At 36.8% G+C, this 13473-nt stretch overlaps 1 protein-coding gene across 2 annotated transcripts in view; it reads right to left on the bottom strand.

Annotated features, from left to right (window-relative positions):
* Positions 1-13473, bottom strand: part of FSHR (follicle stimulating hormone receptor) — a gene marked incomplete at both ends in the record, with an annotated part of 158959 nt that overhangs the window by 83893 nt on the left and 61593 nt on the right. For both annotated transcript variants that reach the window (XM_081068832.1, XM_081068833.1), the window contains one exon: positions 5466-5537. In XM_081068832.1, coding sequence (XP_080924958.1) covers positions 5466-5537 — 72 coding nt within the window. The remainder of the gene's footprint in view (positions 1-5465; positions 5538-13473) is intronic.

Genomic DNA, 13473 nt, shown 5'->3' with positions numbered 1-13473 from the left:
ATAATAGCACGGTGGATGTGTTTTTAAATTGCACTCATTTCCATGCCTAATTTTTCTGGTTGCCATAAATCACCATACTGTCACCTAGCCCCTCCACCCTATTCAGTATAATCTTTACACTTTATACCAAGCTGACATATGGCTCCGAAGTAATTAAAGACAATGTAAACAGTTTACGGTGTACTTTGCAAAGCCACTTCACATTGTCGGGTTTAATGGTTTCCTTTCCCCCCAGCCAGTCCCAAAGTAGTGAAGAGCAGGGAAGTTTGAGATAGTGATGCCAATTAAAACTAAGGTGTCAACAGTGATCATTTCATTTCCAGTGCAAAAGCTGCTGCTGCGGTTCTACCCAAAAGATTCTTTTCCCTCTTGAATTCAAGCAGAGGGGAGTAGGTTAAGCTGGGTTAATGAAAGAAAAAGAATCATCAGCATCAGGTTGGGGCAGCGTTACCGGATTCTTTCAATCCTTGTAACAGGAGGAAGAGGGAGGAATCAAATTCATCAAATCCCCAACCACCCAGGCCACAGAGACTTTTCTCTTCTGGAGGAGAACAGGAATGATTTTCTTTTTAGACATCAGTTGTTTGCCCAACTACCAGCATCTAGTCTCCACTTTTTTTTCCCCAGTAATGACCTCAGATTTTGTTTGTGGGTCTCCCACCCCTACCCCAAATCCATGTGGTTGGGGTAGGTGTTTTCAACTCTAAGAATGGAGCCTATTTAGCCAGGCCACAGCCAATTTGAGTATGACATTCCGTTAGCTGCAGTGGTTGGTCCAGGGATGGTTGGATAAGCAAGTCATACTAAATCTAAAGACTTGATGGAATGGAACAAAAAGAAGGTCAACTCTTTCCTTCTGGATAGGACCCAAGATGTGAAGGCTGGACTGCAGCCGCCTGTTGCCACTAGGGGTGGGTCTAAGGGCTGAAACTAACACAATGGAAGGGAGACTTGAAAGACGGAGGGAGGCCAAGTCCTAAGGACATTGGACCCGAATAGAGATGTTTCTAAAGCCATTCTTCCTCTCTGACCATCAAGTTAAATGAGCCATTAAATTCCCCTTTATGCCTTAAGCCTGCTTGAGGTTTATTTTCTTTGGCGTTTCACAACAGAAAGGATCCCAACAAATACAATGTTTGTAGCACTCATTTTGCACGTTTTATCTTGTACATTTTTGTCCTGTTATATTTTAAACTATAATTATGTAAGTGCCTGGATCATAGTAGAGTGTCAGCCAGTGTTCAAATGCCTCTCAACTCCTACATTATTTATCATTATCATTCATAGTATTTAGTATTTTCTTTTTGTATCTGGATATCTTGTCTTTCCAACTAAACACATATGTTTATTCATTCATTTTTATTCATGCATTTATCAGTTATTTATTGTACGTACCTGAGTCTGTGCGAGGCTTGTGGATCCATTACTGAGGAAAAGCAAACATGTCCTTGTGCTCTTGGAACTTGCAGTCCAGTTGGGGAGTCAGAAATTAACTAAATTAGCACCCAAATAAGTGTAAAATTGCTAAAATGGTAACATGTAGAGACTAGTGGTAATATGAGAGTGTATGTAGTAGGGGGTTTTCCCCTTGTTGGGGAGTTCAGGAAGGGCTTTCCTGGGAAGGGAATCTGAAGAATGAGGAGGAGCCAACTAAATTAAAAGGGCAAAGGGGAAAGGACACTAGTCAGATGGAACCGCGGCTGCCAAGCAGGCCCATGGTGGGCAGCACGACATAGTACATTTTATGAACTACAAAAAGGGCTAGTAGAGCAAAGGAGGGCATGAGATAGGTCCAGTTTTTTTTTTTTTTTTTTTTTATGTTAAGAGCAGTGCTATAAGGCATGGGGGCAAGGGCGGGTAGAACAGAGAGAAAGAGAGAGGTGGGGGGAGGGGACAGGTGTGGAAGGTGACACAATTAGATATAAATTCAGAAAATATAATGCTATATAGAGAATGGATTGGATCAAGGGAGAGCACGCTCATTGATAGGTAGTACATAGAGGATTGTTTCAGTTGTCTGGGGAAAGATTATGGTAGCTGGGGAAGGAAATAAGTAGACAGATTAGAGGTATAGCAATGACATAAAAACAGTAGGACTTGGTGTTGTACTTTAATATAAAGTTAAGTTGCACTCTGACCTTGCCATTAAGGAACAATCAAGAGATCTTGAAAATCTTGTAAATTCTGCATACAATCTGATAATTGTACTATTAATACTCTGGACATTAGAGTGCTAATTCTACAATCTCCTAGTAGTAAAAAAGCACTAGGAGAGTTCTGGAAAGACTATACAAAGGAGAAAACATTTGATCTGGATCCTAGAGGACAAGCGGGATTTCTGTTTTGATTTTAAGTGGAATTTTAGGCAGAGGAACAGCATTGACATAAGACCAGTGTGAAAAGTATATTTTGTTCATTCATTCATTCATCTGCATTTATTTTGTGATCCCTCTATGTGCCAGGCATTGTCCAAAGCACCAGCCATCATGTTCAAAATAAGTAATATGATGTCTGGTAATGATAATGCTTGGGAAATGTCAAATTTTCCTACCTGGTGGAAATATGGGATATACTGCATATTGTGGGAGATACAGGGTTTTGATTTCTGTGACAAGGGCTTAAGATTGAAATCTATGGCACTGAGAGTCCCTATAGTTTCTTCTGCAAGGGAGTTTGAGCAATGCAGGCCTGACAGCAGAGTGGCTGGGAGATTGAAACTGGGACAGGCATGGCAGCCTCATGCAGTCGGTCATGTAAGTGGTGATGAGACTTTGGATTTAACGGCAGCAGGAATGAGAGGAGGGATGGATTCTGGGGATCTTTTTGAGGGCGAGTCAAAAGGACTAGAAGAGTACCTTGATATAAGGGAGGGCATGTGAGTCAAGGGTGACTTTTCTTGCTTGGGAGTTGGGCAGTTGGAGATGTTATTCACTGGATGATACGGGAAGATGAGAAATTTAAGGATAAAAATAATGAGCTAGTGTGGATATATTGAATTTGTAGCACTTGCAGTTTACTTAGGTCTAGAGGTTTGGGAGGCTCTCCATTTCAATTTTAGTACGTGTGCTGCCGAAGCGAGCACAGGCTCTCCATTTCAAAATAAGAATTATGGTTTGGAAGAGAGGTGGGGGTTGAAAGCAAAGGTTTAGGAGCCCTGATAGTAAGACATTCTTTGATGAATAATGATTTGGGAGTATGACTATAAAAATGGAAAATGGTCAAAGATAGAGCCCTGGAATATCTGAACTTCTAAGGGCCTGGTAGGAACAAGAAGGGTGGAGAGAACTGGTGATGGAATAGTCTGGGCAGTTAAGAGGGCAGGGGGGAGGGTGTGGTATCACTGAAGTTAAAAATGAAGAGCATTAAGAATGGCATGAATGGTCAATGAAATCAAAGAGGCATATAACCTAAATACTAAGAAGACAAAGTAGAAATCATTAGGTCTGGCAGTTATGGTATCGTTGGACCTTTAATAGACTAATATTGTTAGAGAATTTGTGGACAAATAGCATGTGGGCAGTTTACAGAGTGATTGAAAGGATAGGGAGGCAGTGAACATAGGCTGCTTTTTTGGAAGGGTGGTAGTGATGGGAAGAGAGAGGAAGGAAGACAGAACTCATACAGAAAGCTTTTTTTCCCCTTTTAAATAAGGCTGGTTGAAACTTGGCCACAAATAGAGAGTGAATGAAAGGGATTTTATGATTTGTGGAGAGGGAGATATTGATGAGGAAGCCAACATTTATTAAGTTCAGGAAACTGGTTAAAAACTGTAGGAAGAACAAAAATGCATGGAATAGATCTGCAAATGAGATGAGAACTCATTAGTGACCAAGAATAGAAGGTGAGACAATGGATGAAGATAAACAGACTGAAGGGTGCAGTGTGTTCTGAGTTCAATTCAGTGCCAAGCCCTCTAGGGAGAGAATGTTTTTGAAGGTTTAGGTCATAAAAAATGTTGAAAAAAAATCAGATCACTTTAATTTTATTTTTGGCATCTCACTGTGTCAGTGCCGGCTGATTAATAGACATGAGGTAGAAATGGACAAGCTGTGTCTGAGAAGTGGAGAAGTTTCTGAGCCAGCTGTCCCATCTTTGAGAGGATTGCTGTGTCACCTCAGCTCAGTCATTTAGATCCCCACAGGAAGGTCTGATCTGATGCTCAACCCCCAAAGAGGGGTCAGCCAAAGCTGTCCAACTCCATTGCTTTCCCGTTTCCCTTGGTGAGCTCTGCTCACACATGTGTCCTCATCTCCCAGTTCTGTGAGTGTTGAAAGTCTTCCAGAAGGTAAACACATCCTGAAGACTGCAGGCCTTAAACTGGGCTCATCCAGCTGGAGGAGGCTTGCACTTAGAAAGTAGAGATCACATAAATCCTCTCCCCTTTTAAAAACTCCTCTCTGAACACACAGATGAGGAAACCAAGGTCCTGAGAGAAAAGGTAATTTAATTGAGGCGACACCATAAATTTATATTAAAACTAACACTCAAGCCCAGGACTCTAAGCCCACCCTCCTTTAAGCAGGTGGTTTAACTGCTGAAACACATTGCCACTCTGTCTGCTTTGTGTTTCTTTCATCAGTGGATTTCTTTCTCGCTTCCTCAGATCTCAGCAAATATTCTTCTTAAAAGGGGGGTGGGGAGTGACAGAACCAAGAGGAAAAATTAAATTGCTTCAAGAAAAAGAAACACAAGAAACCTGGGGGGACTGCTCTCATTCCCTTCTGTGTAATCTGTGTATTTGTTGCCATATTTATTGGCATTTAAGCCCTGAATTGTGACTGCCACTATGACGAAGAATATATTTTCCTGGCTCTAAAGTCTTGGGATCAAGAACCTTTAAAAAGAGAGGGGCTTACCTTAAATGTAAGAGAATTTGTTCTGCTTTTTCCTGCTGCATCCCACTTTGAGAAAATCCTATTTGGGACAACCCCCACATTACACTAGCCCAATAAGTGAATGTTTGCATTAACTAAGGAGTCTTCTCTTTTCAAAGGATATCTCCCTCAGTGCCGTAAACTTTCCTAGTACTTTTAAATGTTTATCCAAATGTTTATGTTACCACTTGTCAGAATTTCTTAGAGAAGCTCTAAAGCACCCATGTTAGGCCCTGCTATCAATTATAAATTAGTAAGAAATAATAAAAAGTTTCCCCGAAAAAGTATCGATGTCAGCAGAGAAAACAGGCTTTGGTTTATAAAAATTTCATTCACAGGTACTTTGGGAGCAACATCTCATACAAGAAAAAAAGTAAGGATTCTTGGATTGCTTATGCTTATTTCAATGGCCAGACTCTGAAAGATTCCACATTACTGTTTAGGAACTATGCATATGTTGAGGAAGCAAAATGGGAGGACGTACAAAAAGTTGTCCGGCTTCTAACTAAGCACAGGGCATCATGCTAGATGTGACCTGAGGCCACTACCCATACTCTAAGACATTCACACACAGCATTGTCAGGTACATACATTTTCTCCAGGTCTCCAAATTCCGAAAATGCTCCTTTTGGGATGACGCGAAGCTTGGTGAGGACAAATCTCCTGAAAAGAGAGTGAATATAAAATATCACAACCTGGCCATTCACTGACAAGCAGTTGAGTATCTGATGTATTGCATCAGCTAGCAGTAGGTGTAGACTAAGGGCTTGCCACTCAGTAATGGTTGCAACTGCCTTTACACGTGACCTCTCTTTCTCCTTTCCACAAAGCAGTGATGTTGGCACCGTTGTCATCCCCATTGTGCAAAGGAGGTAACTGAGGGTTGGGGAGGTGAAAATACTTACACAGCTCATGGCAGAGCTGGGATATGAACCTTGCTTGTCACCACTATTCCGTGTTGCCTTCTGTAGACTTGTGTGAAGCCCTTTCTCTTTTTCTACTCCAACCCCGTTCCTCTTCCCTTCTTGTCATTCTTAGCTGACCTTGCTTTCTATTTCAAAGAGAAAATGAACCTGATAGAAAACGACTTCCTTATGCTCCCAGCCATCGGTCCATCTGTTCCTGTGCTTCCACACCTTGCCTTCTCTTCTGTTACCATGGTGACCAGGATGCTGGACATGGCTGAGAATAGCCCCTCCAGTCCACATCAGATCTCTCCCCCTCTCTTCTAGTCAAGGTACCTTCTGAAGATTTCCCTTTTCTTTCATACATTTCATTCACCTATTTTTGCTTCTCTAGGGGGTCCTGCCCGTCAGTATACAACAATGCCATAAGTTTTCCCATCTAAAAAATGGTCTTCTCTTAAACTCAGCTGCCTTCAGATTTTGCCATTTTCTTCTACTTGAAATAGTTGTCTCATACTGGCCTCAAAATTCCTTCCAGTGGTTTCTCATCTCAGGGAAAAACCCTGAGTGTGTGCAAAGGCCTATGGGATGCTTCAGGATCTTCCTACCTTCCCTTTCCAGAGACGGTCCAACCTCAATTTTGACAACTGTCCTCATTGCTTATTCTGGTCTTGTCATGTATGCTTTTGCTAGTTCTTGGACATGCCAGTTTCCTTCTTGCCTAACATTTATGCATTTGCAATTTTCTCTGTCTGGAACATTCCTCTCGCAGATATCCTCCTGGCTTTCTCCTTCAGCCCACTGTTTGCTCAAATGTCACTTCCTCAATGATGCTTTCCTTAATCACCCTACTTAAAATGACAATCTCCCCAACTTGGCTGTTGGCCCCCTTTCCTGATTATTTTTTTCTTTATAGCTCTTCTGATGTGTCATGCAATCTATTTATTCATCTATTTATACATTCATGTATTTATTTATCTCATACCCATAACCAGAATACAAACTCTTTGAGGACAGAAATTATTGCCTGATTTGTCTACTGCTGTATAACAAATGCCTAAGACAGTGCCTGGTACATGACAAGTACTTGGGAACATTTCCTGAATGACCAAATGAATGGCCATCGAACAGTCTGAGAGTTCTGGGCTTGAGGGTGAGATTCCAAGTGACCCTTTTAGGATTTCTACAACAGGAATACTATTCCTTCCTCTGGCTTTTCTCCCTCTGGCTTTCTCTTGCTTTATACTTGTAAGTTATTAATAGGAATTTGGCTTTCTTTCCACTTTAATCCTTCCTTTCACAAAGCAGTCTGTCAGCAGGAATTAAATAATTAACACTGAGGACTTGGGGAGTTTTACACACCTTCATTGCTTCAGTCTCCTATCATTTATTGCTGTAAGTGAAATTCTTGTTTCAGATAAAGTTGTTATTCAGGCAAACAGTTTTTTGTTTGTTTATTTGTTTGTTAGTTGGTTTGAATTTGGCTGCCATGTGCACCAGCTCTATGGTAAGAAGTCATGAGAGAAAATCCTGCATACTATTCTTGCTCTGGAAAGAATTTATATACTCGGAAGGCAAAACCAGGAACCTTGGAATCACCAGAAAACAGTTTTGGGGTACAGTTGATGTAATAACTATAAATGTTGCACAAGGATTAAAATGAGAAAGATCCCAAAGTACATAAATATATAAATGGAAGATTGGAAGGAGTGGGTGAATTTGAGCCTGGGTCTCAAAACTATCTCGTCATACTAAAAGCACGGTCTCAGTGAAACCATTTAAATAGAAGGTGATCTAATTTTCAATTTGTCATAATAGATCTGGAAGAGTATCAATTTCTAGAATGCCCATCTGCAAACAGTCAAGTTTAGTTCATACTTCTTTAACTATACCTTAGTTAACACAGACAAGTTTCTTTTGTTCCTGTTTATCACATGACAGAAAAATGATGAAAGCAAATTATAGTAAAAGCAAATAATAAAATTAAACTGCTTAGTTGAAAATTTTCAAGGGAGTTGAAATGTTAAAGTAAAATATTAATTAATGAGCTGTACGAAGAATGGCATCTTGGATAATTGGCTCTTCTGTTTAATAACAAGTCAACTAGGTAGCCCTTTTTAACTAGTAACAGGCATATTTAAAAAAAATTTCAATGTCTATACCTGCATTACGTAGTTCAAATTGACATAATTAAATCTTTTTTGAAGATTGAAAGTCTTAAATTTCATTTCTTTAAATGTTATAAACTATATAACTTGAAGATATTTCCACTAAAAATGGTTTAGAAATCTTCTATAAAATATCACAGATATTGCTTTAAATGCAAAGCTGAGCTTGCAGGAATGTATGAGAAATCCCCAGGGGTACAAAGTAAAGCAACTGAATACCAGATGGAATCCTGAGCAGTGAATGCAAACCAGTATTGTAAGACGGTAAACTGAAGCCAAAGTATCAGAGGTGGGGGCAGTTTTTCTGGACTTTGTAGCCAAGGGATTTGTGTTTTGGTGGCAAACTAGTGCATGAGATGAAACATGGAAGATGGAATGAAAAGATCCACTTCTATTTGTCTATCTGTGCATTCTCTCTCTCTCTCTCTCTCTCTCTCTCTCTCTCTCTCTCTCTCTCTCTCTCTCTCTCTGTCTCTCTCATGCATGCTAGAAAGAAAGGTACAGAAAACGGAGGACAGAAAATCTTTAATTAAATAAGATTTGGAAATTTTCCATAATTAATGAACGACATAAATGCTCAGATTCAGAAATATCAACAAGTCCCAGGACATGAAACAAAAATAAATCCATGACGAGATACCTGTTAGTTAAAACTGTAGAGCCATAAAATTTTTTTTTAATGTAAACAGGGAGAAAAAGACATATATCTTCAAACAAAAAATAATTTAAAAACTTTGTAAAACTATCTTCGAAATTATTAGAGAAAATAATTGCCAATTGGGAGTACTATACCCCCAAATAATCAGTCAAATGTGAGAGTAAAATAAAGACAAATTTTGACAAGCTAAATTAGCCATTAACAATAAAGTTTTAGCAAAATAATTCATTTATAGAATAAAAAAAATTAGTAGGAAGGAACAAAAAGCAAGAAGGAATGGTGAACAAAGAAATGAGTGCTCCTTATTCAATAGATGGGTTTTGATAATGATTAGAAAACTCACCTATTTAACAAGGAATACTAAAAAGATATTGGCCAAGAACCACTTTTTACAGAAAAGGTGGTATCAAACAAATCATTTACTTTGACAATAATGCAATTAAATTACTTAGAAGTCAGCTGTAAAAAAATAATTAACTCTCACCTCCACCCCAACACATGTACACCCAATTGGAAAGCCTAAACCAAACCAAAACAAAAACACCCTTTTAAATCATTAATCAAAGAAGAAATTGTAATAATAATTAGGAATTATTTGGAATTGAACTAGAATTAAAATACAACATGAAACTTATGGGATGCAGCTAAACTGGTACTCATAGATAAATCTGTAGTTTTAAATTATTATATCAGAGAAGGAAACAAAAAAGATGGAAGATTAATGAGCTATGCTTCCAACACAGGAAACTAGTGAAAGAACAACAGAATCTTGGGGAGAGAAAACTATAAAACCAGTATTTCTTTATTCCATTTCTGGCTAAAAGTTAAGGTGCAAACTCAAGAGCAGTTTAATAAGGAACATTGGTAAAATGAGGGCCTGTTCATAGAGATGTTCTGAGAAGATAAACACTCAGCTAAACTTCACAATTTGATATATAGAGCGTAGATTCAATCTGTACTAATGTGGTATTTCACACTTATAAGGTTAAGTTTCTACGTAAGTTTATTGCTAAGATGGGTAAGGAGCTTTCTTATAATATTGAAAGATTTATTACAGTGGTTTCAAGGACTCAATTTATAACTTCAGCACTAAACATTATTGTTATAGAAAAGTAACACTATTTGAATATTTATTGAAGAAAACTGTTTATCACTTAAAGTCGCAAACTTTATCATAGGTTTGTTTTAACCAGCAACTTTCTGAAAATTCATTATGACTTTATTGATCTAACTCTAATTAATTAATAGAAATGGTGTATGTGTATGCAGATTTCCTTTAAATTAGGAACATTGGTAAAGGAGAAAGGAAAAGGAACACTACTTTTGGGGAATTTTCATTTTAGAAATAAAGTAAATAAGAGTCTAACAGACTAACTTTAAAACACTTTGCAAAATTTAAATGTACCTTGAGAAGAAACCTAAAGAGAGAGGATGAAAATAATAGAGTAGAAATGATTTAAAATAACAGTAAAGAAGATCAACAAAATCAAAAGCTAATTCTTTGAAAAGATTAATAGAATAAAAAGAAAATCTGTTCATTTGAAGCAAGAAAAAAGACATGAATAAAACAATGAGAGACCTGAAAAGTGGCACTTAACTAAAGGTCTTAAAGATTTTAGAGAATCCTGAGAACAATTTTATAACACTAGATTTGAAAAATCAGACAATATGGATAATTTTCTGTAAATATACTTACCAAAACTGACTCATGAAGATGTAGAAAAAAATGAATAGATGTATAACCATTAATAAATTGAATTGGTAGTTTAAAAGCTATCCACCAAAAATCAAGGTCAGGTTTACATGATTTTGGAAGTAAATTCTACCTCTTTAAAGTAATAGAAAATCTCAAACTGTTCCAGAGACTAACAAAAGAAGGAACATTCTCCAACCCATTATCAGTAACAAAACCAGATGGGTACGATAAAAGAATGGAAAGATTCAGTCAAATCTCACTTATTAATGTAAATGGAAAAATCTGAAATAATAAATGACAGTATGTATCTCATAGAGTCTAAACAAATAATACATCATTACCAGTTTGGGTTTGTCTTAGAATTCGAGGGTGGCTAAATATTAGAAAATTCTATTAAGGAAAATTTTCATATTAAGGAATTAGAAAATTCACATGATTTTCTTAATAGACATAGAAAATATATTTGATAAAATCTAAAAGCCATTCACGATAAAACTCTTTTGACAAACAAAGAAAAGAAGGAACGTTCTTAATTCGATAAGGGATTTAATCTATCAACCACTCCCTACAATAAAATAAATGTCATATTCAGTGTTGAAATATTGAACACATTCCGTTTAAAATTAGGAATGAGGCAAAGATGTCTGTTATTACCCCTTCTATTCAATATTGTGAGAGATGCCTAGTCTACACAGTAAGAGAAGAAAAAGATATATCAGGATTGTTGGTTAAAAAACTGTCATTATTTATAGATAGTATGATTATACACACACACACACACACAAATACTTTAGTCTTAAAATAATCTAAGAGATCATATTAGAACTAATAAGAAAAATCTAGTAAGGTAGCTGGCTATGCAAAATAATTTGCATTCTTTTAATATTTTAAAGTATATCAATTACAATGGCCACAAAACTTATACAGTATAAGACATTAAGACAAAAAAGGGATTTATGGAACATAGATATTTAATTAAAATATATTAATAACCCTGAACAAACAGAAACAGCACATTATAAATGGGAAGTCTCAATACTGTGGAGATATCCATTTTAATAAACATTAATACATAAATGCAAGATCCACCTAAGGCACAATATTTTTTGTTTGTTTTGATATGTGTGTATGGAAACTGATTAGCTGATGAATATTTGTATGGGAGAGTAAATTTCAAAGAACAGCCAAAACAATTTTGAAGAAGTAAAACAAGATTAGGGGAATTACATGCGAGGCAATATGATTTTTGTAAAGTTATAGTGATTAAAATGCTGTGGTATTGACAGGGATTTAAAAAACAGACCATATAGATGATGTGATACAGAATTGTACACCTGAAATCTGTGTAACTTTGCTAACAATTGTCACCCCAACAAACTTGAATTTAAAACAAAACAAAGCAAAACAAAAGACCAGTGGAAGAGAATAAAGAACACAAAAATAGATAAACAAACAACAAAAAAGGAAATGACAAATGACTAGGTAGCATTAAAAATCAATAGAGGAAGATATAGACTAATCAATAAGGGCTGCTATTGATTATCTTAGTGGAAAAAGGTAACATAAAACTTTTGCCTATTACCATATTAAAATCTCAATTCCAGGTTTACTAAAGATCTCAATGGAAAAAAATCAAGATATTAGAACTTAAATAAAATGCAATATTCTTTCCTTAAAAAGACACAAAAACTGCACCCTGAAATTGGAAAGTAAATTTCCAATATAATTGACTATATTAAACAAAATTTCTGTAAATCAAAGATACATACATTAATTGAGAAGATGAGATATAGACTTGAGAAAGATATTTACAACACATACAACTAAAAAAGTGTTAGATCCAGAATATAAAGAACTTTACAAAATAATAAAAAAAATACATACAACCTAGTAGAAAAATTGACAAAAGATATGAACAGACAATTTACATAAGAGAAAATGCAAGTGGCCCATAAACATATGAAAAGATGCTCAAATTCACTAGTAATCAGGAAAATGCAAATTTAAATATTAATTAGATACCATTACGTGCCATCTTATTGGCAAATATTAAAACTTCCTAATATTGGTGCTGATGAGGCAGTGGAACAATAGGACATTTTCTGTACTCATGATGGAAGAGTAATTTGCTGCAAGTACTTTCAATAGCCATTTGGCAAATGTGTGTTAAAGTTGAAGTTATAAATGCTCTTGGATCCAGTTATAACATGTCTATCTGCTACATGTATTTCTGGAGGCAGGTAAAAGATTAATCACTACAACATCATTTGTAATAGTTAAAAAGAAAAACTGGACACAAAAGCTTATGAAGAATAAGATAATGAATAAATATTAATAAACTGCGGTATACTGACACAATGCCAAATTATAAAGCAATGAAAAGGAATGAACTGAGTAGAGCTGCATGTGACGATGTGGATAAATCCCTGAAGTATAATGTTGAGCAAAAAAAAAAAAAGATTGGTGAGATGTGTACAATATGTACAGTACATGAATTTTTATAAAGGTCAACAACATGCAAAATCAAGCAGCATCTTGTGTCTTTTTATTCTGCACTTTTGATGTTTTGACATTTTGGGGCTTTGTGACTCTGGTGGGGCTACTCCTCCCAGGGCTAATTCCTCAAGATGGCAAACAACTGGCCTGTGAGTTTGCCTTTCACCTGCAAACCAACCAATCCAGACTCCATATACCGAACCACTTACTATATGGAGCCCTTACACTCTGGGCCACACTTCCTCTGCCCTAATCACCTCAGAGCAGCCCCTACACCCCAGAGTCCTCTGAAATTATTCCAATTAGCCAATCCTAAACTTGTTTACCCTCTCCTCGTTCTTCCCATGGAAGCCATGATAAAAACTCTCGCCACATTTTCCTGTGACTTCCTCTGCTTCCTGACTGATTTTGGTGCTTCCCCATGTTCCCCTCATGGTGGGGCCTGCCCCCTTCTCTTGGGATCTGTGAGTATAACAAACTGTCTTTTCAATAGCAGTTGTCTTCTGATCTGTTGGCCTCACCATACCTGAATAATAATACAACCTACATTTGAAAACATGTTTAGTGATGCATATATATTTATCAAAAGGAAAATTCTGAGAATGATCAACACCAAAATCAGCATAGCATTCACCTCTGTGACAGGAGGAAAATGAGTGGTGAACTACTGTATCTA

The sequence above is a fragment of the Rhinolophus hipposideros genome (genome assembly GCF_964194185.1).
Source record: "Rhinolophus hipposideros genome assembly, chromosome: 12".
Lineage (NCBI taxonomy): Eukaryota > Metazoa > Chordata > Mammalia > Chiroptera > Rhinolophidae > Rhinolophus > Rhinolophus hipposideros.
Note: the sequence above shows the minus strand (reverse complement) of the source record. Positions and strands in the feature narration are given on the sequence as shown.